General features: G+C 48.3%; 1 protein-coding gene across 3 annotated transcripts in view; it reads left to right on the top strand.

Annotated features, from left to right (window-relative positions):
* Nucleotides 1-1,530: 1,530 nt before the first annotated feature.
* UAP1 (UDP-N-acetylglucosamine pyrophosphorylase 1) overlaps nt 1,531-23,273 on the top strand; it is a 32,434-nt gene continuing 10,691 nt past the window's right edge. For 2 of the 3 annotated variants that reach the window (XM_084636678.1, XM_084636677.1), the window contains exons 1-5: nt 1,641-2,060; nt 7,955-8,159; nt 14,405-14,580; nt 16,216-16,388; nt 21,189-21,382. In XM_084636678.1, the coding sequence (XP_084492804.1) occupies nt 1,649-2,060; nt 7,955-8,159; nt 14,405-14,580; nt 16,216-16,388; nt 21,189-21,382 (1,160 nt within the window). In that variant the 5' untranslated portion in view covers nt 1,641-1,648. The other variant, XM_084636679.1, reaches the window with a different exon arrangement.

Genomic DNA, 23,273 nt, shown 5'->3' with positions numbered 1-23,273 from the left:
GTGACTTATTACTGTTTAGTTTATCAGAGTAACAGCCGTGTTAGTCTGTATTCGCAAAAAGAGAAGGAGTACTTGTGGCACCTTAGAGACTAACCAATTTATTTGAGCATGAGCTTTCGTGAGCTACAGTGAGCTATAGTTGCATCCGATGAAGTGAGCTGTAGCTCACGAAAGCTCATGCTCAAATAAATTGGTTAGTCTCTAAGGTGCCACAAGTACTCCTTTTCTATTTGTTTAGTTTATCAATTTGTTCCAAACATCCTCTAATAGCACCTCAATCTGGGCCAGTTCCTCAGATTTGTCACCTAAAGAGAATAGCTCAGGTTTGGGAATTTCCCTCACACTCTCAGCCGTGAAGACGGATGCAAAGAATTAATTTAGTTTCTCAGCAATGGCCTTATTGTCTTTGAGTGCTGCTTTAAGGGTGTGGTGGGGTCAGGGAGCAGTGCTGTGGAGGGAGGGGAGTGGAGGGTTTGGGTGGGAGCAGGGAGCGACACAGTGCGGGAAGGGAAGGGTTGGGTGGGAATAGGGAGTGGTGCTGTGAAGGATGGGGAGTGGAGGAGGGAGGGGTTGGGTGGGGGCAGGGAGAGGTGCTGTGGGGGGAGTGGAGAGGGGAAGGACTGGGTGGGAGCAGGGAGCGGTGCTGTGGGGGCGGGGAAGAGAGTTGCGTGGGAGCAATGCAGTGAGGGAGGGGAGTGGAAGAGGGAGGGGTTGGGTGGGAGTAGGAAGTGGTGCTGTGGGGGAGCACAGAGGGGAAGGGAGGGGCTGGGTGGGAGCAGGGAGAGGTCTTGTTGGGGGAGTGGAGGGGGAAAGGACTGGGTGGGAGCAGGGAGAGGTGCTGTGGGGGCGGGGAAGAGGGTTGCGTGGGAGCAATGCAGTGAGGGAGGGGAGTGGAAGAGGGAGGGGTTGGGTGGGAGTAGGAAGCGGTGCTGTGGGGGAGCACAGAGGGGAAGGGAGGGGCTGGGTGGGAGCAGGGAGAGGTGCTGTGGGGGGAGTGGAGGGGGAAAGGACTGGGTGGGAGCAGGGAGAGGTGCTGTGGGGGCAGGGAAGAGGGTTGCGTGGGAGCAATGCAGTGAGGGAGGGGAGTGGAAGAGGGAGGGGTTGGGTGGGAGTAGGAAGCGGTGCTGTGGGGGAGCACAGAGGGGAAGGGAGGGGCTGGGTGGGAGCAGGCAGAGGTGCTGTGGGGGAGGGGAAGAGGGTTGCGTGGGAGCAATGCAGTGAGGAGGGGAGTGGAAGAGGGAGTAGGAAGCGGTGCTGTGGGGGAGGGGAATGGAGGCGGGAGGGGTGACGGGAGACGTGGCTGGGAGAAAGTGCTGAGGATTCTCCCTTTGCTTTCCCCACGACTCGGCTACGTAGAGTGTATGTGACATCACAAACATCACCATGGCAAACAGCTGCGGAGTTGGCGGAGGACTGGAGTGGCCCACACCCGCATACGCTGGGGCCTGCCACGTGCCCCAGAAAGAGATTGGGCGGAAGTGGCTGTGACTCCGCCCTTCGCGGGCTCTCGGCCATTAGGATCGCGTCTCCGCCGCCGACCATGACGTCAGGGCCAGTGGGCGCGTCGTGGTCCTGGCGGACGCGGCGAGACAGGCGGCTCCTGAGCCCAGCGATTGGTGGCGCTGGGGGGCAGGGTACAGCCGCCTATATGAGGGCGGTAGCGGGAAGCGTGGTCGCTGGTGGGCAGGGGCGGAGGCAGCGGCAGCCGGGCAGCCGGGCGGGAGGTGCATGCTGGTTGGGGGCCGTGAGTTCCCGGGCTGGGGTTGCCGGGCGCTCCCTGCCCATGGAGCCCGAGGTGCTGCGCCGCCGGCTGGCCGCGGCCGGGCAGAGCCACCTGCTGCGCTTCTGGGCCGAGCTGGGCGGCGCGGAGCGGCGGGCGCTGCGCGAGGAGCTGGAGGGTCTGGACTGCGAGGCGCTGGGCTCCAGCTTCCGTCGGGCCATAGAGGGCACGGGCGCGGCCGGCCGCGACAAGGTGGACGGGCGGATGGAGGCACTGCCGCGGGCCGTGCTGGGCAGCGCCACCCGCGACGTGGGCCGGCTCCCCGAGTGGGAGCGCGAAGGTACGGGCTGGCGGGCGTTCCTCCCCAGCAGCCTGCCACGGGTGCCCCTGGCCCTGGGGGCAGCGCCGGGCGCTTCCTTCCCCCGGCGGGCCAGGCTGGCTCCTGGCCTGGGGGCGCTGCTTAGCGTCTGGCGGGAGGGAGCCCCTTGGGGTGGCGCTGCCCGCAGCCCGGTGCGGGGGGAGCGGAGGGCTCTGCTGTCCCCGCTCGCAGCTGCGTGGTGCCGCGCCGGCGGTGCGCTCAGAGCAAACCCTTCACAGCCGCTGTGCCTGGGAGCCCCTCTCCCGAGTGCTGCACTGCGATCAGTGACAGACCCTGGGGCCCGAAAAGCTTGCGCTGGGCACAAGCTGCTTTCTTTAAATTCTTAATTTCAGATTTCATTAAATACGTATTAAATTCATTTAAATACGTTTAAACTTGTTCAAGTGGCTGCTTCTCCGTGAGGGCCAGTCACATGCTTGTGGCGCTTTGCATTTGCACACAAATATCAAACCCAGCTGAACTGAAGAACATTGTGCTGTAAAGGCGGCGGGGGGGGTGGGGGTTAGATACTAATGATCCTTCCCCCTCACCAGTAGTGCAAGCTGGCACATGGATGTGGCCCAATGGAAGACACATCACTGTGGACTGAGCCCAGGCATGTAATCTTAGCCACAACAGAACCCTCAGGAAGTGGTGTGTGAAAACTGGGGGAGGGTTTTAATGGAAGCAGAGTTTGTAGTATTAACTAAAACAACAAGGAGTCTGGTGGCACCTTAAATAGATCTGTTAGTCTTTGAGCATAAGCTTTTGTGGGTAAAAATCCCACTTCAGCTACATGGAGTGAAAATTACAGATGCAGACATAAATAAACTGATGATAAAGAGAAGGGCATTACCTCACAAGTGAAGAACCAGTGCTGACAGGGCCAATGATCAGGGTAGATGTAGTCCACTCCCAACAATAGATGAGGAAGTGTCAATTCCAGGAGAGGCAAAGCTGCTTCTATAATGAGCCAGCCACTCCTTGTTCCTATTCAAGCCCAAATCAATGGTGTTAAATTTGCAAATAAATTTTAGTTCTGCTGTTTCTCTTTGAAGTCTGTTTCTGAAGTTTTTTTTGGTTCAAGTATAGCTACTTTCAAATCTGTTATAGAATGTCCAGGAAGATTGAAGTGTATGTTACGATTCCTAATGTCCTGATTGGTGTCCATTTATTCTTTCACATAGGGACTGGCTGGTTTGGCCAATGTACCTAGCAGAGGGGCATTGCTGGCACGTGATGGCATACATAACATTAGTAGACGTGCAAGTGAATGAACCTCTGATGGTGTGGCTGATGTGGTTGGGTCCTCTGATGGCCTTACTAAAACAGATAAGGGGACAGAGTAGCCAACAAGGTTTGCTACAGGCATTGGTACCTGGGTTAGTATTTCTGTGGTGTGTAGTTGCTGGTGAGTATTTGCTTCAGGTTGGGGGGCTGTCTGTAAGTAAGGACTGGCCTGTCTCCCAAGGTCTGGGAGAGTGAGGGATTGTTTTCCAGGATTGGTTGTAGATCACTGATAATGTGCTGAAGAGGTTTTAGCTGGGGGCTGTACGTGATGGCCAGCGGTGGTCTGTTGTTTTCCTTGTTGGGCCTGTCCTGTAGTAGGTGATTTCTGGGTACCAGTCTCGCTCTGTCAATCTGTTTCCTCACTTCCCCAGGTGGGTATTGTTTTAAGACTGCTTGATAAAGATCTTGTAGGTGTTTTGTCTCTGTCTGAGGGATTGGAGCAAATTTGGTTGTATTTTAGGGCTTGGCTGTAGACAATGGATCGTGTGATGTGTCCTGGATGGAAGCTGGAGGCATGTAGGTAAGTATAACGGTCAGTAAGTTTCCGGTATAGGGTGGTGGTTGTGACCATCGCTTATTTGCACTGTAGTATCCAGGAAGTGGATCTCTTGTGTGGACTGGTCCAGGCTGAGATTGATGGTGGGGTGGAAATCTTCAAGGGCCTCCTTCCTGTGGGTCCATCTGATGATGTCATCAATGTAGCGCAAGTAGAGGAGGGGTGCTAGGGGACGAGAGCTGAGGAAGCGTTGTTCTAAGTCAGCCATAAAAATGTTGGCATGCTGTGGGGCCATGTGGGTACCCATAGCAGTGCCGCTGAGCTTATGCTCATATAAATCTATTAGCCTTTAAGGTGCCACCAGACTCCTTGTTTTTGTGGATACAGACTAACATTGCTACCCCTGATACTTAAGTGTTACTAAGATCTGCTGCCTTCAAATACTGCACCTATGTGTGAAAATGCAGCATTAACGCTGCATATCAGAGAAAGTAGACCTCCCTAGTAAGGCTAGAATTGGCATGATAGATTAGATAAAGAGACAGCAGGAGTGATTGTGAAATGAGTCTTGTAGCTGCTATAAGACAGTAATAGAACAATAAAGCTTACACTTAAATGTAGTGGGTAGAGCATTTCCCTGAGACTTGAGGGAGCGGAGTGTTGGTCCCAGCTCTGTTGCTGGGTGATCTGGGTGAATTGATTTTTCCCTCTTTGTGCCTCCATATCCCCATCTGTAACAGGAGGACCATGATACTGGTCACCTTTGCAACACATTTTCAGATTGACTGATGGAATGTGCCATAAGAGTTGGCATTAATGTATCTAAACACAACTAGTGTCCAAAGAGTATGCGGGACACTTTGGCCCTACTTGTTTTATTTGCTCTCTCGATATGACACTGTGGTGTGGCTGGGTAAAGTTGGGAGAGAATAACTGAACAGACTACTAAATTTTCATTGACATGCTAGTTACTATGCATGTGCACCTCGATATGTGCAGCACCCTTTGTTCCATTCCTTAACAGATGTTTTAAAACAAGTTTAAGGCATGAGTCCAAGCAGGAAGTTATCCAGGAAGCATTTGACCTTTGGAGGCTCATTGTAAACTCTCAGCTGTTTGCTATAAAGGCTATCAGGAAAAACAGCCATACCGCTTTTGCTGATGGAGAAAGCTCTAATGTTGCAAAATGCTTTTCATTATAAATGCCTGTCTGTAGAAACTTGCAACTTTCTAAACTTTTCTGGGCCAAACTGGGGTTTGGGGTAGCTGTATCAAGAGGGTGACCTACTTTTCCATCAGGAAGGTAGGAGAATCTGGACACTAATCATATACAAAAAACGTCACACACACAACTCTGAAATTTAAATGGATGTTCCTCAGTGAGAGCTACTAGTCTAAAAATATGTGGAAATTGGTTTGAAAATGCCATTGTGGATTCTTTATTGTGCACTATTCTAGGTAGCTGTCCTGTAAATGTAGGCACAGTTTGAAAAGAGCACAACTTAGCTGCATAAAATTGACTGGTTCGGTTCAGCTTTGCCTTATTTGAATGCTTTTACTCTTCCAAAAGCTTTTTTTTCCCCCTTTTTTGCTGAAATTTAACTTGACTGAAACCAAAGTTTTCTTGGAAAATTAACTTCTGTGAATTGGTCCAACCACTTTGTTTGCGAAGAGGGAGACAAACATTTTTGCAGATAGAAAATCCAGGTGCAGACATCACAACATGCTTAGCCAATGGGCATACTACATGAAAAACAGTCTCTGTTGGTTTGAAAAAATGGTTGCAGTTTTCTAAATTGAAATGTATTTGAATTTACTTTTACCATTGTTTGGAGGCTCGTGACATGAGGTGAAACCCAAACTCTTCAATTACGTTGTGGCACAGCTAAAGAGGCAAGGGCCAATGTCTTCGTGCGTGGGGTGGGCATCTAATTAATTGCTTACATTTTATGAAGTGCTGAAGATTGAAACTCCTATTGAAGATGAACCCTGCACCACAAATCCTGTTGATAACTAGTCTGCCATAAGCACCTATTTAGGCTCCCATAGTCAAAAAAAAATTTAGACTTAAAGACTATTCATAACAGTACTATATAAATCCCAAAATTTCCAGTTATTTGTAACTTTAAATTCTCTTCTTTGGGTTGTCACATCACCTGTTTGGACATTGCTTGAAGATCTGAACTTCTGTGCACGAGTTCAGAACTGTCTTGAATGATCAGACTTGGGAGTGGAGCCACACATGTATGCTATACAACTGAGCACATTCTGTTGCTGAAGCTATTCTGATAGAACTGTCCAGCTGTGCAACATCTAGCATATACAAACGCCCTGTGAATAACTGCTTCATATCTTGGCCCCACATACAACCTAGCACTCCTAATTCTTGACATTCTTGTAATACTCTAAATGCTGAGTATCTTTCACTATGCAGCTACAAAACAGCAGTTATACCAACTCTTGTGAGATGAGAGGATGTGTACTGGGATATGGGAATGGAGGGGGGAATAAATGAGGTACAGATTTACCCAAGCTGCTGTCGGAACTGGGATTAGAATGCCAGCATTCGTGGCTCCCATTCATTCATATGTTTAGGCCATGCTTCTCTCTAATGCAACACACATGTACTCTTTCCCTTCTTTCTGTCTTCCTTTTGTTTGTTGAATTCCTTTCTAAACTTTCAAATAGGAAAAATTCAATGTTAACTGTGCAACCTTGATTATTTTAATTTACCTACTCAATTCTGTAACTAATACAGTATTTGGGGGCGTGGGGTGTCATTAAATACAAAAATCTACACTGGTGCAACAAGAAGGGTGCATAACTGAAATGCAGGTTGGGCAATAGGAATGCACAGGTTCCTTATCCGTGTTACATGCAGTCTGGCAAGTTACCTTAGATGAGGCACCATTGTCTAGGGGATTAAGGTCTGGGCCAGAAATCTGAGTCTGGGAATTCTGATCTTGACTCTACTCCCCTCCCTACTTTCTGTCCTTGGGCAAATCCCCAATGAAGATAAAGCCAGGTACCTCACAAGGGGTCTGAGGGTTACAGTTAATGTTTGTAGAATACTTTGAACACACGCTGGGTTGGCCCCCTCTTGCCACTCCTTATGATGTGGTTAGTCTGTGCTAGTGGTACTCTGACATCAGTGGTTCAGGAGCCAAATTGGTGATCAGCATTACTCAGAAGAGCCACCCTAAACGAGTATATAGTACTACCGCTAATGAACCAGTGAATACACGCTAAACAGTATGAAGAATATTTGCTTTTTATATCTCTAGATATAGTCTCACAGCAAAATGACTGACCATGTATTTTATTAGCTACAGTTGGCTTATAACATAGTAAAAGCATCCTCAGTGGCTAACTAAATCTGCAGCACATGTTAAAACACTGAGATCTGCAGGAGACACTCGGAGTGAGTCACATGTGTCAGTGGTCTAGGCTGTCCTTGTGATCTCTGTAAAACCTGGGAGTTGAGGACAACTGTTTTCCTGGTCCTGTGAAGCCCAGCACTGTGGATCCCAATGATTTGGGGGTAAATAGAAATCTAAAGAGACTTGGCTGAGCCTGGATTACACTCCTGCAACAGGATGATTTGAAGATCCCTCCAGCACATTTACTACATGAAACTGCCAGCTGAGCTTCTGTACCCCAAAGGATAATCTCTCTGCCCCTCCGCAATGCCACTCCTGCGTGGAGTGGTGTGATCCTGGCAGACAGGAGCGGGGTGTTTTTCAAGAAGGGTGGGGTGTAAACACCACAAGCATGCCCAGAACTTAGTTTAGCCCTGTTGGGGCCGCTCTGCAGATCATTCTTGTCTCCTTCAGACAGAGCTCCTTTGCTGTGACTGAGCCAGTCAGAGCAGTACACATGTTCTCTCAGACCATCCTGTCCCCCTGCCAGTAACCAGAGAGCCTTTGTTTAACTGGGATTGGCTGTGCTGCCTTCCTCCCCAGAGCCAGCCAGCTTGGGTGTTGGAGGATTATGGTTCCAACGATATTGTTCATAAACTGGAAGGCATCACATGGCTTCCACTCTGCAAGGGGAAAGCTTCTGGTCATTCTTTTTTTCTTTCTTTCTTTAGGTCTCCATCAGATTTCTCAGAGCAAAGTAGCTGTCCTCCTCCTAGCTGGTGGACAGGGAACGAGACTGGGTGTTTCTTATCCCAAGGGAATGTACGATGTTGGGTTGCCATCCCACAAAACACTCTTCCAGATCCAAGCAGAACGCATCCTGAAACTGCAGCAGCTGGCTGAAAAACAGCATGGCACTAAGTGTGTCATTCCATGGTAAGGGGTGTGCATTGTCAGTCCATCCTGATAGTAATCTGGTTTGTCTGCAGCAGGGGGCTGGGGGAGAGTTCTAGATTCTGGTCCTGGCTCTATTTCCTTTGTGTAAACTTGGGCATGGTAACTAATCTTTGCCTTGGCCTTTCCTACATGAAGGCAGTCAGCAGTGGTATAGAATCATAGGACTGGAAAGGACCTCAAGAGGTGATCTAGTCCAGTCCCCTGCACTCATGGCAGGACTAAGTATTACCTAGACCAGTGGTCACCAACCGGTAGATTGTGATCGACTGGTCGATCACAGAGCCTCTGCGAGTCAACTGCAGTCTCCAGCTGCTAAAAGTTTGACAGGGCTGAGGCAGGCTCCCTGCTTGCACTGGCCGAGCGCCACTCCTAGAAGCAGCTGGCATGTCCCTGCGTTTGGGGGATGGGGAGGTGAAGGGAAAGGGGGTCTCCGGGCGCTGCGCCTCCCTGCCCCTGCAGCTCCTATTGGCCAGGAACAGGGAACTGCGACCAATGGGAGCTGTGGTGGTGGTGCCTGCAGGGAGGGGCAGCACGCAGAGCCACGTTCACTCCCCTCCAGACCCCACCCCCCCCGGGATGTGCTGGCAGCTTCCAGGAGTAGTGGGGGCCTGGGCAGGCAGGGAGCCTGTCTTAGCTCTATTGCGCTGTCGCCTGAGGTAAGCGCTGCCTGGTGTGAGCCCACACACCCCTGCCCCAGCCCTGAGCCCTTCCTGGAGCCAGCACCCCAAACCCTCTCCTGCATCTCATCCCCTGCCTGAGCCCCCTCTGAGGCCCCTCCCACACTCCGGACCCCTTGGCCCCAGCCTGGAGCCTGTACCCCAACCTTCTGCCCCAGCCTGGTGAAAGTGAGTGAGGGTGGGGGAGAGCAAGCAGTGGGGGGTGGAGGGAGTGAGGTGGGGCCTTGGGAAAAGGGCAGGGTAGATCCTGGGTTGCACTTTAATTCAAAAAGTGATCATGTGCTTAAAAAGGTTGGCAATGACTGATCTAGATCATTCCTGACAGGTGTTTGTCTAACCTGTATAATGGTATACACCAGCACAAAGCCCTAATGAAGACATGGTGTGCCCATACAGAAAGTAGCCTATGCTGAGGCTGTGCTCTCATTAAATTGCCAGGTTAAGCTGCACTGGTGCAATGTCTGCTTTAGAGGTTTGCACTGGTGATACAGCATCGAGGCAGTCATGTCGGTGAATTGCCTTAATGTAGCTGTGGTCAGAGTCTGCCCATCTAAGTTGTTCTGCAAGGCAGTGGAGACTGAAAGACCCTATACACAGGCAAAGTGTTGAGTTATGAATTGTAATGCCATAGTTAAGGTTGCAATCAGACTTCCATTATAAGCCTTCTTCTAAGGGTATATCTGTGCTACAGCGACACAGCTGTGCCACTGTAGTGCTATAGTGTAGACACTTTCTATGTCAATGTAGCTAAATCCACCTCTGAGAGGCAGTAGCTCGATCGACCTAACCATTGTGCTCAGGGTGAGAAATTGTCGTCATAGTCCTGAATGCGGTAGCTAGATCAATCTAATTTTTATGTGTAGACCTAGGCCTCAGTCCACTCCCCTCTGGGTGGGGGAGATGGGTGTCTGCCATTGTTTCTCTTCTGCCTTGGTCTTTAAGCTTGGTCCTCCTAGCCTTGCTCAAGAAGGATGTGGACTGTGACCTTTCTGGGCCATCACTCTCATGGGTGGGGATGATGAGCCTTGTCAAAGAGCTGCTCTCCAAATCATATGTCCGGTGTCTGAGTTCAGGAGGTATGTGAGTATGTCTACACTGCAATTAAAAACCTGTGGCTGGCTCATGCTAGCTGGCTCAGGCTGTCGGGCCTGCAAGATGGGATGGTCCCAGAGCTTGGGCTGCAACGCAAACCAGAACATCTACATTGTGATTAAATGGTCCCACAGCCTGAGCCCTATGAACCTGAGTCAGCTGGCATGGGCCAGCCATGGGTATCTCATTCCAGTGTAGACGGAATATACACCTTTGTTCGCAATCTACAAAGTATGCATTGTAAGGTATCATTTAAAACTGGTTTCAATATTTCAGGCTGTGATGACCTCCCCCCAGAAGTGATAGCAAATTACTGTAGATGCTCACAGGAGCATACTCATGGTATTGCCCCCCTTACTTCTGTATTACTGCTGGTGGCTGCACTGCCTTTGGAGCTTGGTGGCCGGAGAACAGCAGCTGCTGTACCCCCCAGCTCCCCTTCCTCCTGGCAATATAGTGGAAGGGCTATATTACCAACCACCTGACCAGGATGGTGATAGTGACTGAAATGCTCAGGCAGATTAGAGAGGCTATTAACCTAAAAAAACTCAATAATAACTGAAATCCCCCATTATTAATTATCCCCATACTGAGTGGGTACATGTCATCTGAGGACGGCATGCAGAGAGAAAGTTTCTAGACACCTTAAATGACTGCTTCTTGGAGCAGCTGGTCCTGGAACCTACCAGAGGAGAGGCAATTCTTGTTTTAGTCCTAAGTGAAGCACAGGATCTGGTCCAGGAGGTGACTGTAGCTGGATTTCTTGGTAATAGTGACCATAATATAATTACATTTAATATCTCTGTGGCAGGAAAAACACCACAGTGGCCCAACCCTGTAGCATTTAATTTCAGAAAGGGGCACTACACAAAAATGAGAAGATTAAACAGAAATTAAAGGGTATAGTGCCAAAAGTGAAATCTCTGTGAGCTGCGTGGAAACTTTTTAAAGACCCCATAATAGAGGCTCAACTTAAATGTATACCTGAAATTAAAAAACATAGTAAGAGAACCAAAAAAGAGCTACTGTGGCTCAACAACAAAGTAGAAGAAGCAGTGAGAAGCAAAAAGGCATCCTTTAAAAAGTGGAAGTTAAATCCTAGTGAGGAAAATAGAAAGGAGCATAAACACTGGCAAACAAAGTGTACAAATACAATTAGGAGGCCAAAAAATAATTTGAGGAACAGTTAGCCAAAGACTCAAAAAAATAATAGCCATCGAGGTGCTAAAGGAGCACTCAAGGATAAGGCCAATGCAGAGAAACTAAATTAATTCTTTGCATTGGTCTTCACGGCTGAGGATGTGAGGGAGATTTCCCAAACCTGAGCCATTCTTTTTAGGTGACAGATCTGAGGAACTGTCCCAGATTGTGGTATCATTCATGGAGGTTTTGGAACAAATTGATATATTAAACATCAATAAGTTACCAGGACCAGATGGTATTCTCTCAAGAGTTCTGCAATTTCACATTTGAGTTCCTTCAGAACTACTGACCGTAGTCTGTAAGATATCATTTAAATCAGCTTCTGTACCAGATGACTGGAGGATAGCTAATGTGATGCCAATTTTTAAAAATGGCCCCAGAGGTGATCCCGGCAATTACAGACCTGTAAGCCTGACTTCAGTACCGGGCAAACTGGTTGACACTTTAAAAGAACAATATTGTCAGATTTCTAGATGAACATAATTTGTTGAGGAAGCGTCAACATAGTTTTAGTAAAGGGAAATCATGCCTCACCAATATACTAGAATTCTCTGAGGGGGTCAGCGATCAAGGGGATCCAGTGGATATAGTGTACTTTGCTTTGCAGAAAGCCTTTGACAAAGTCCCTCACCAAAGGCTCTTAAGCATAGTAAGTTGCCACGGGACAAGAAGGAAGGTGCTCTCATGGATTGGTAACTAGTTTAAAAGATATGAAACAAATGGTCAGTTTTCAGAATGGAGAGAGGTAAATAGTGGTGTCCCCCAGGGGTCTGTTCTGGGGCCAGTCCTGTTCAACATATTCATAAATGATCTGGAAAAAGGGGTAAACAGTGAGGTAGCCAAATTTATAGATGATACAAAATTGCTAAAGATAGTTAAGACCCAGGCAGACTGCAAAGAGCTACAAAAGGATCTCTCAAAACTGGGTGACTGGGCAACAAAATGGTGGATGAATTTAATGTTTATAAATGCAAAGTAATGCACATTGGAAAGCATAATCCCAACTATGCATATAAAATGATGGAGGATGGGGCGGGTCTAAATTAGCTGCTACCACTCAAAAAAGAGATCTTGGAGTTGTGGATAGTTCTCTGAAAACATCCACTGAGTATTCAGCGGCAGTCAAAAAAGCAAACAGAATGCTGAGAATAATTAGGAAAGGGATAGACAATAGGACAGAAAATATCATATTGCCTCTATATAAATCCATGGTATGCCCACATCTTGAATACTGTGTGCTGATGTGGTCGCCCCATCTCAAAAAAGATATTGAAATTGGAAAAGGTTCAGAAAAGGGCAACAAAAATGATTAGGGGTATGGAATGGCTTCTGTATGCAGAGAGATTAACAAGACAGGGACTTTTCAGCTTGGAAAAGAGACGGCTAAGGGGAGATATGATTGAGGTCTATAAAATCATGACAGTGTAGAGAAACTAGATAAGGAAGTGTTTACCACTTCTCATAACACAAGAACTAGGGGTCACCAAATGAAATTAATAGACAGCAGGTTTAAAACAAATCAAAGGAAGTATTTCTTCACACAGTTCAGTCAACCTGTGGAACTCCTTGCCAGAGGATGTTGCGATGTCCAAGACCATAACAGGGTTCAAAAAAGAACTAGATAAATTAGTGGAGGTTAGGTCCATCAGTGGCTATTAGCCAGGATGGGCAGGGATGGTGTCCCTACCCTCTGTCTGTCAGAAGCTGGGAATGAGCGATGGGATGACTCACTTTATGATTACCTGTTCTGTTCATTCCCTCTGGGGCACTTGGCACTGGCCACTGTTGGAAGACCGGATACTGGGCTAGATGGACCTTTGGTCTGACCCAGTAGGGCCGTTCTTATGTTCTAAAAGTGTCCGTGCCCAGGGGGGTTAGAAACTTCCAATGAGCAGTGTGTATGGGTCTACAGTGCACTTCCACCATTTCTGCTGGGACTGAAGGGTGTAAAGGGGGATCGCACCAGTTGCCCTTCATTCTGAAGTGGCTGCTCTTTGACCAGGGAAGTAACAGGATGAACTGATCTAGTTTAGCTCCCTCTTGTTAGTTCAGTCTTCTCTGAAAGTGGTTTTTCTAATCACTGGTTGCAGGCACTACTGTGGCCCTGCCTTTTTAAGCTGCTTGTGCATCCTCATGCCTCTGGGATAGTCTCCCATCCTGTACAGTTGGTCTCTGCTTGGGGTCTGACACTCTGGTATCCTGGCTGGGGCATACAGGGAGGCCAGCATCAAGCACTGATTTACCATATTCGTGGTAGCCATAGCTAGTGTTTCTAGAACCTGAGCCATAATCCCTCTAGTTCTCTGTGCTGCCGATTCAAGCAGAACCCCAAAAGGTCAGGAGACGCCTCATTGCTGCTGGAGGAGGCTCAAGGGCCGGTAAGTCAGCAGTGCTAGATGCTTGCTGACAAAGAGTCCTCCAGCCAAATTACCCAGCAAAGCGTTGTCCAACCCTGCTCAAGGAGGTTCACAAAGGAGCATGTTAGAAACCTTTGTATCAAACTGTGTGGGCTTGGCTGAGGAAGTGTATTGATAAGCCCAACACCAAGGAGAGGAGCAGGCTGGTGTCCCTAGGTCCCCTACACTCCTCCTTGGTGTCATGGAATTACATGGCCAGTGGGGGATGAGCCTTTCAAGGAAGATCAAGACAGCTGATTCCTCTGACCCCAGGAAGAGTGGGGAGGCAGCACCAGCCTTCCTTCCATCAGAAGAGTATTGTTCTTACCCTTGCAAGGATCCTTCCTCCTGATGTCCGCATCAGTGCCCCTCCTGAGACATTAGGCTTTGCTGCTGGCGAGTCCCAGAGTCCATTACTGTCAGTGGAAGTGTTGCTCAAGGCCTGTGCTGAGGTTCCTCACTGGCTTGGTGCAGCTAGCCCTCATCCTCCCTAGTGCCAGTAGATCATACCACAGCAGATCCAGCTTCCCCCTGCATGTGTTCTAACCACGAGCTCTACCCAGCTCATGGAGACCACCAGCACCAGCCTCAGGGCTCCCTAGGACCCTGACATGGCCACTCAGACAATTGCTGCCAAACCTGTGGCTGCAGAGAGCTCATTGGTCAGAGGTGAAATGTTCATGTGATTCGCACGTGAGTGAGAGCTGTTCTGTGATACATCCTGATCCCAGGGGGTCCTGTTCTCTATCCCATGAGTGCTCTACATGGGCTTCAAAAACAATCCTATGTGAAGATCAGGCAGGAGCAGAGTCTGTCTCCCTATTTACTTGGGGTTTTTCTCTTCTTGCTGTGGCAGGTACATCATGACAAGTGGCAGAACAATGGAATCTACAAAGGAGTTCTTCATGAAGCACAATTACTTTGGTTTAAAGCAGGAAAATGTGATCTTTTTCCAGCAAGGGATGCTGCCTGCCATGGGGTTTGATGGCAAGATTTTTCTGGAAGAGAAGAGCAAAGTTTCCATGGCACCAGGTCTGTGCTGTTGAAATCCCATTAGTGGGGGTTTAAGGGAGTGAACTTCTCTAGCAGACCAGATTCAGCAAGGCTTTGAACAGGGCATCGAGATCATTCAGACTGGAAGGTCTCAAATGTAAGATCTGGAGGGTGATGGGGATAAGAAGCCTTGAGGAGGTGTGGTAAACCACGGTGGGTTGAAAGTTTATTCTAATTCCATCAGACACATGTAGCCAGCAGCTCGCAGGTGTTTTTTAGATTCAGAATTGCTTTGTTTGGAATCCTGTAGAATTTACAAAACGTTTCATGGTCTGTGCCAAATCCAGCAACATTCCCCCAATTTCCCATGGATTTCCAGTATTGCTCTGGTTAATCTTGAGCAGAGGGGAGTCGCAGAAATGGCTGGACTGAAGAGGCTTTGAGTGGGAGGGAAGGAGCTTGTTAGACTGCAGCCTAGGGACACCCCTTCCCTCACCCCAGAACATCTCCCAGGTTAGATTTGAGGGACAGAAAATACATAAGTGGAATAAAACGTACTCTAGGGACTTCTGGGGGTGACTTGTGCAAAAATTGATTCTAGGAAATGGCAGAGAATCGCAAGTTATCCTCATATCTGGCAGACCTTGCCTTTCAGAAAGCAGCTTGCAGGCTTAGTGTCCTTAAACATCTATATCACAACAATAAGTGCCTGCCTGTCCCTTTCCTTTAGACAAATATGGGTTTAACAAAGCCAGGCATCTTGCCTGCAAACTGGGGAGTGACCCTCTTGGTATTCTACCGAGTTATCTAGGGGTAGTAGTTTGCTCCGCTATAGCACAGCTGGGTTCCTGTTTTCCCTCTGGGACGGAGGGGGGTGAATTTGCACAGAGCGGCTTGTGGCCTATCACTCATCCATCATCTTGGTGATGGAGTTAGCACTGAGATGCCAAAGAGACTGCTTAACCCATTAGTGAATGAGGCGGGGGCGGAGGGGGAGAGAGAGGCTTTGCAGGGCTTTAGTAGTGATGAGGGGCTCAGTATCTCCTAGTCCTATAGGAACAAAAGCCACTGTTAGTCCAATCCTTCCTACCATTGGTGCCCTGCAGCCCAATGGCATTTTTATTAAGCTGAGGCAAGTCCTTGCCCTGACTTGGCATCTCAGTGTTGGAACGATCCCTAGGATCCTCAAAATTCCATCCTGCATACCTTGGCACAGCCCCTTCCCCATAGACACGTCTGTCTTATGTAGTTCCTTCTCCTTCTAATTCCCTGCATACACTGCTCCTGCTAGGACTGTTCTTCCTCCTCCCCCCCCAGAGCAGGCAAAGACTGGTGCTGGCCACTCAGGGCTGTGTGCTGGCTTCTTCTTGTCCCAGCCTCTGCTGCAGGGTGACAGTCCCATCCCATCTTTCAGGCTGGGCCTGGAACAGGGCATCAGGGAAATGGACACAGCAAGGTGGCAGACCAGGGGAGAGGATATTTGGGTTGGGGTGGGCTCACAGGAGGCCAAAGTCCCACCTTGGCCCCTCTTACCAGAGTCTAGTCTGTTCCCCTGGCAGCTTCCCTCAATCTCTAGGAAGTGCTACTCCCTATGTGGCATCCAGCTGGGAACTGGCTCAAATACTCACTCCTGCTGTTTGCTTCTGGTGCAGTAACGTGTTCTCGCCTCACCAGATGGCAATGGGGGGCTGTACCGAGCCCTTGGCGCCCATGGCATCGTGGAGGACATGGAGCAGCGAGGCATCTGGAGCATCCATATGTACTGCGTTGACAACATCTTAGTGAAGGTGGCTGACCCCAGGTTCATTGGGTTCTGCATACAGAAGGAAGCTGAGTGTGGGGCAAAGGTAATGGGGCTGCCGTGGGGTGGAGAGGGTAGAGGGCCTGGCTCGTACACCCTTGAGTGCACTGGCACAATTGTCCTAATCGCACCATTGGCTGGCATCAGCAGCTTGCTCCCCGCCAAGGCTGTATCCAGGCTCTTCTGGTCCCTCTGTCTGCATGGGCGCTCTAGATCTGAGAGGGGGTTGGTACTGAGCTCACTACAATGAATGTTGTGTGGTGCATTTTTTTCAGGCTGCAACCATGTTAGCCCCTGTAATCAGGGATTGGATGTGGTATGCTCCAAGCTCTGTGCATGGCACCATGTGATGCCACTGGCAGGAGACTGCACATCTCAGTAATAGGACAGTACCTCTCTATCACATAACTTGATGGCCAGATGAATAGCTGACAGTTTGTTTAAATTATAATCCCTAGACTTCAGTTTCAGCATGGCCTTGTGGTTAAGAGGCATGGATAGTCCTCTTGAGCTATGTTTCAGAAAATCCATGCACCCAGGCAGGCGGCAATGTCTCTGTTTGTTTATACGTGGTTTATAAAGCTTTTCTCAAGTGCTAGATATCGAACTCTAATGTAAAGTTTAGGTTCTGGAGCCTGATTCAGCCCCAGGGGAGCAGTATTGGCTCCCTGAGCTGCCCCGATCCTGCCCCTGCTTCAGTGTTCCTGTTTCCAGTTGGTTCTTTTGGATGGCTGAGCTATTTGAGCTCTCCGTTGAGCGGGGAGTAGAGTAGGCGGCTGTTGCTATTTCAGGCATCCGCTCCTTAGTGGACTGGCCATCTGCATGGCACTTCCTCTGTTTGTGTAGAACTACATTGAACATATTAGGGCTGCAAATTAATCACTCAAATTAGGAGATGCCTGTGCACCCTTAATTCAGTCCTCTTGTGTATGTAGTACAGCTGTTAATTACTTGATCACATAGTACCACTGCAGCACCCCACCTCATTCAGCGCACAGGATTGATGATGCGCACTGAATGGGTATTGAGGATTTTGTCCTCATTCAGTGCATAGCCCATGCGTTTACTGTTCGCCGTCCAAATCCTGCCAATTCAGAATAAGTTATTCATGGGCTCTTCTGTGCAGACATTACTGAATGTGGTGTCTCACCCCTGTGAGATGAGTGGGTGATGTCCCCATTTTACAGCTGGGGAACTAAAAACACAGATTAAAGCCAAGTGTCAGCTAACTTTCAGCTCCCAATTTGAGGAGCCTAGGACCTGATCTTTGTTCAGAGTGCTTAGAACTTTAACATTTTACATGTTGAAAGCATAGCTCCCATTGACCTCATTTGCAACTGTGAGTGCTCGGCACTCTGCAAATCAGACCCCACAGTCTCAAGTCAAATTCCTAGAAAATGAGGACCACAGTTAGTGCCAACCTGCAAAAAATCAGACTTAGGTTAAAATGATTAAAAACAAACCTATAAGAACAGCCATACTGGGTCAGACCAGTGGTCCATTTAGCCCAGTATCCTATCTTCTGACGGGGGCTAGTGCTTCAGGGGGAATGAACAGAACAGGCAATCATTGAGTAATCCAAATTATCCATACTTGTATACAATTAAACTTGAAATTGACAGTCTGAGTCCCTACTATGATCTATTAAAACCATTTAAATAAATGCTTGATCAATGAGCTCTCAAATTTCAATGAATTAAAAAGGGTGCTGCTTTTTTACATCTTCTGAGGTGATCTCAAAAGTTCAATTTTATAAATGTCAGTATCATAAAGTACATTAAGCATCAATTTCAGGCTTTACAGAAGAGCAGATGCTTGTATTTCAGTTCCTATTGTGCAGAAAAGCTTTTGCCGTAATTGCTTTTGCCATATTTAATGTTAAGCTGCCTTTGTGGCCTGTTCTAGGTATTTTCACAGTTGCGTGGTTGAAAGTATGTGCAAAAATGGGATCTCTCTGAAATAACGGCACAAACTCCATAGCTGTACAGGGGATAAGAGTTGGGCATCTGGTTTTGAACAGTGCAGTTTTCAATTGGACTGTGTTTGGCAAGTGAGGCTGGAGACTCTCACTGTGTGAGAAGTAGCTGATGGAAAGGTATCAGTCTGCAAAGGTTGACCACAGTCGTTTTTTTTCTCATTTTTTTCCAAACTGAAAGGAGGAAGAAATTATGCTCAAACTCCACTGTTTGGGCTGAGATCAGGCAAGGGAAACTTCATCCAAAAGCAAATATTTCAGGAGGTGATGGACATTTGAAAATAATAGGTTATAATGGAAGCCTGGACAAAATACAATACCTGATACATTCTAGTGCTGCCTGGTACCATATGCTATCTCTGTGGGATATGTGAACCTCTACAGAGTTCTGATTTTTCTAAACAGTGCTGCATACTGTTTTGTTGGAGGGGGTGTCCGCCTGCTGCTTGGCTGGCTGAGGTCATTTGATTCTGGCCCATGTCTCAGTGAAGCTTGGTTCAAGTAAAAGACAACTCCTAACTGGCTTGGCCTTTTATCAGCCACTTGAACATCTCATCCATATTATAATGGGAGTGTATACCTGTCATACGTGTGTTTATTCAACAACAAGCTCCTATTGTAGAATGGTAGGGAGGCATGGTCTTGTGCATAGATGGGGACCTGCAATTGCAATTCCTGGTTTCTATTCCCAGTTCTGCCATAGAGTTAGAACTATACCCAAAGTTGTAAGGAAATGTGTGATTTTTATACCTGCTTAATTTAACCACTGCAACTTTGTGTGTAGACATTCTTGCATCTGCTTTAAATCTGGTTTAAGTTTAGCTTGGAGTCATAACCCATTATATAGGTTAGCTTGCAGATTTAACTAATTTTAAACAATAGGAGTGCGAATGCACAAGTTGCACCAGTTTAACTAAACTAATGTCAATTGGAGCCACTTCTGTAAACAAACCCTTGTTGTGTGACTTTGGCCTAGTCTCTTCACATCTATTTCTCAGCTTATCCACCTGTAAAAATGACTTTCCTCACCAGGATGTGGTGAGATTTAACATTAGTGATTCCTGCATGAAAGGCACTGAGTTAGTGGTATTAAGTCAAAGCCCTTTCTCCTGTTATGTAGTGCAGTCATTACTGGCATTCCGTTGCACTTCAGTGTCCAGACATCATATGTCTGCAGGCACCTACAGGGATTGCAGCTCCATGTAACTAGTGCAGTTGTTTTTGCTAGGTACAGAATATACCTGGGGTGCAAGAGGAGCTCCTCCCCCCACCAGCAGCAGTGCTAGCACTTGTGATTGGATATCTCGGTTTGCACCAGAATGGCCTTCAGATTCCATGCAGGCGAGGAGACTTTCCCAAGGAGGGAGCTGGTACTTTGTAGTTCTGAGTGGGGAGTGCCCTGGAGATAGGGTAAAGCTGGGTGTCCTATAAGACTCTTCTCTAGTGCCACACAGGGCTTCCCATGCACCACCCACCACTGCTGAACACCAGATACTCTGGGGATTTAAAACCATGTCTGCCGTGACTCACCGTATCCATCTCTAACTAAAGATCTCCGTGGAAGAGCCTTCGGGACATGCCTGCTTCCATCCCCAGGGAACCACTTCTGTATGCATCCAGCCTCTTTTGAGGAAGAACACAAAGGGGGAGCTAGCACCACAAGCCAGGTCTAGGAAAGCTCAGCGTCCGCAGCCAGGGCCAGGTTTTCAGAAAGCCCAAGGCAGCGGAATCTTTCAAATTCCAATAGCTGGCCCAGACTCTCTTGTGTTCAGCACCAAGGTGAGCAGCCAGCCTGCCACAGAGGGCAGTCAGAGACCTGCTGCCTCCCCTAATGACCCTTGTGTGCAAGGCCTGTTTCAGTGTGGCTAGACAGTCTCATTCAGCTCCTGTGCAATGCTGCCCAAAGGGCAGACCACTCACAGCTCCGTTTTCTCTCCCCAGCTCCATGTCCTCCGATTCTCCACGGGCACTGTGAGCATGGAGTGTCCTACCAACTGCAGAGCCAGTGCCCTTAGCAGGAGGGAGACAGCAGTATTCTGTCCTTCCCCTGGTGCACCAGACGCTGCCAGTTTCAGAGTGGTAGCCGTGTTAGTCTGTATCAGCAAAAAGAACGGAGTCCTTGTGGCACCTTAGACTAACATTTATTTGAGCATAAGCTTTTGTGGGCTAAAACCCACTTCATCGGATGCATGCAGTGGAAAATACAGTAGGAAGAGGGGGGTGTGTGTATACACACACACACAGAGAACATGAAAAAAATAGGTGTTGCCATACACACTATAATGAGTGAATGAATTAGTTAATTGATCGCTCTCGTTGTAGTGTGTATGGCAACACCCATTTTTTCAGTGTGTGTGTGTATCTGTCTTCCTATTGTATTTTCCACTGCATGCATCTGATGAAGTGGGTTTTAGCCCACGAAAGCTTATGCTCAAATAAATGTTAGTCTAAGGTGCCACAAGGACTCCTCGTTCTTTTTGCCACAGGAGAGGAGCTGTCTATGGGAGTGAAGTCCTTTCCTGGCAGACAATGTTTCTGGGAGAAGGAAGCAGAGGACTGGGTAGCCTGTGAGGGAGAGGGGCAGGTGCCAGGGAAGCACATGCAGGGGACAGGGCTTGGGTGGAGGGTGCAGAGCTGTAGAACAGATTGGAACAAAGAGGGTTGATTTATCTTTTTTTTTTTTTTCTTTCTTTCTTTCTTTCCAAGGACAAAAGCATCACCTAAAATGGCAGTGTAAAAGTTGTGAGCCCATGTGCGAGGGGCTCCCACTCATGCCCCTTTCTGCACTGGCTGTGGTAACCCACTTCACTTACAGGGACTTCCTGGACAAATGCCCTTTCATCTGAGTTCTCCTGTGTGTTCTCTGGGCAGGTGGTTGAGAAGACAAACCCCATGGAGCCAGTGGGCGTGGTATGCAGAGTGGATGGCATGTACCAGGTGGTGGAGTATAGCGAGATCTCCCTGGCCACAGCACAGAAACGTAGCTCCGATGGCCGGCTGCTGTTCAACGCAGGCAACATTGCCAATCACTACCTCACAGTGTCCTTTCTGAGAGATGTTGTCAAGTACGGGCAAGCTGGGGCCACGGGCTGTGTATTAATGCAGTGCCAAAGAGAAGAGCTATGACTTGGAAATCTAGCCTAGTCCTGTTGCAATCAGGCAAAAGCTCTTGGGCCCCATCTCACTTTCTGTTAAACACTACAGGGGTTGTAGCTTTCCCAAAGCAGAGTAGGATAAGGGGTGGGGCCTGAGTGTCTCCTTCTGGCACTAGTATTTCTCCTCCTAGCCCCTTTCTTCACAACCACCTTCCCTCAGCAGCAGCCCAGTGGCTGTGTTCATGCTCACCATGTGCAGTAAAATCCAAGCTAATGGTGGAAGGCAGGAGACTGACATCTCTGATCAGAATGAGGCTGTTCTCTGAACTTTGTGGCTCCCCTCAGGAAGTAGAAATCAACCTCAATGTGCAAGTTAGGTAAAGTACCATGCTGGTGTTGCTCTCACTATAGAGCCAGCTTTCAGAACCAGCAATCCAAACCCCCACCCTGAAGTGGCATGGGTAAAATGGCAAACTACCTCTGTCTTCACTAGATTCCTGCTTCACTGAGGTTGGGACCCCCTGCCACCTGGGAACAAGAGCCGCTTACACCTTTGCAGACAGTACGGCTGAGTAGAGTGACCAGATGTCCTGATTTTGGGGTTTCAGAGTAACAGCCGTGTTAGTCTGTATTCGCAAAAAGAAAAGGAGTACTTGTGGCACCTTAGAGACTAACCAATTTATTTGAGCATAAGCTTTCGTGAGCTACAGCTCACTTCATCGGATGCATACCGTGGAAACTGCAGCAGACTTTATATACACACAGAGAATATGGGGGGAAGGACGCGTCCAAACAGCTCTTCCCCAGTAACCAGTATTAGTTTGGTGGTGGTAGCGGCCAGTCCAAGGACAACGGGTGGAATATTTTGTACCTTGGGGAAGTTTTGACCTAAGCTGGTAAAGATAAGCTTAGGAGGTTTTTCATGCAGGTCCCCACATCTGTACCCTAGAGTTCAGAGTGGGGGAGGAACCTTGACATGGTGGCAGCAAGGTTACCTTTAGCTTCTTAACCCTTTACAGGTGAGAGGAGCTTTCCCCTGGCCAGGAGGGATTTAGGCTCCTATTTCCCCCACCCCGATTTTTCATACTTGCTGTCTGGTCACCCTACAGCTGAGAGTCTGGACATGATGAGCGCTCTCCCATTATGTCTGGAATGAATTGTAACACCGGTCCCCCAGGCTCACAGTCCCTACCTGCCCTGACTGTATTGCACTACTGGCAGCAGCCCTAGCTGTCATGACTGATTAGGGACCAGCTGCAGTAGGCATTGTTGCCATTACTGTAGCCTCAGGTGGCCTTCTGGCATGTGTACTCACATGGTCATCAGAATGAAAGTTGGTGCTCCTTGGAGTGGGCGTCACACTGTTATTCTCCAGATGTCTCACCACTTTAGAATAGTTCCTCTTGCTCTCAATGCCCTAAATCCTCTTTTCCATCAACCCGATATGTTCTCTGTCCCTGGCAAGACTGGGACTGGTTAATATTGCTTCATTCCTTAATGTAAATGGAGCATGTTGTTTTGTGGATGTGGGGCAGCTGGGAGGTGGCTGCTGGGGCTGGGAATATGTGGACTGGGATGGTCGCTGACAGGTAAATAAAGAAACAAAACAAAAACTGCTTCTAGAAACTAAAGCACAATTAGCAAGGGTTGAAACCCAACTAGACTATCTAGCAAAGTTAATAACAGGCATTAGGATGCATATGTGCAGCCAACAAAGCATTGAGGCCAGGGCCAAGATCTGGCTCTGTATATGAGCTTGCTTCCCCTCCACAATTCCCTCAGGAACATCATGTGCACAGCACTGGGCCTGGAGTATAAGCATCGTGCTCTGTCCACCAATTTTCTCTGCTCTCCTGTCTTT

This window comes from Lepidochelys olivacea (assembly GCF_965140295.1).
Source record: "Lepidochelys olivacea isolate rLepOli2 genome assembly, chromosome: 8".
Lineage (NCBI taxonomy): Eukaryota > Metazoa > Chordata > Testudines > Cheloniidae > Lepidochelys > Lepidochelys olivacea.
Note: the sequence above shows the minus strand (reverse complement) of the source record. Positions and strands in the feature narration are given on the sequence as shown.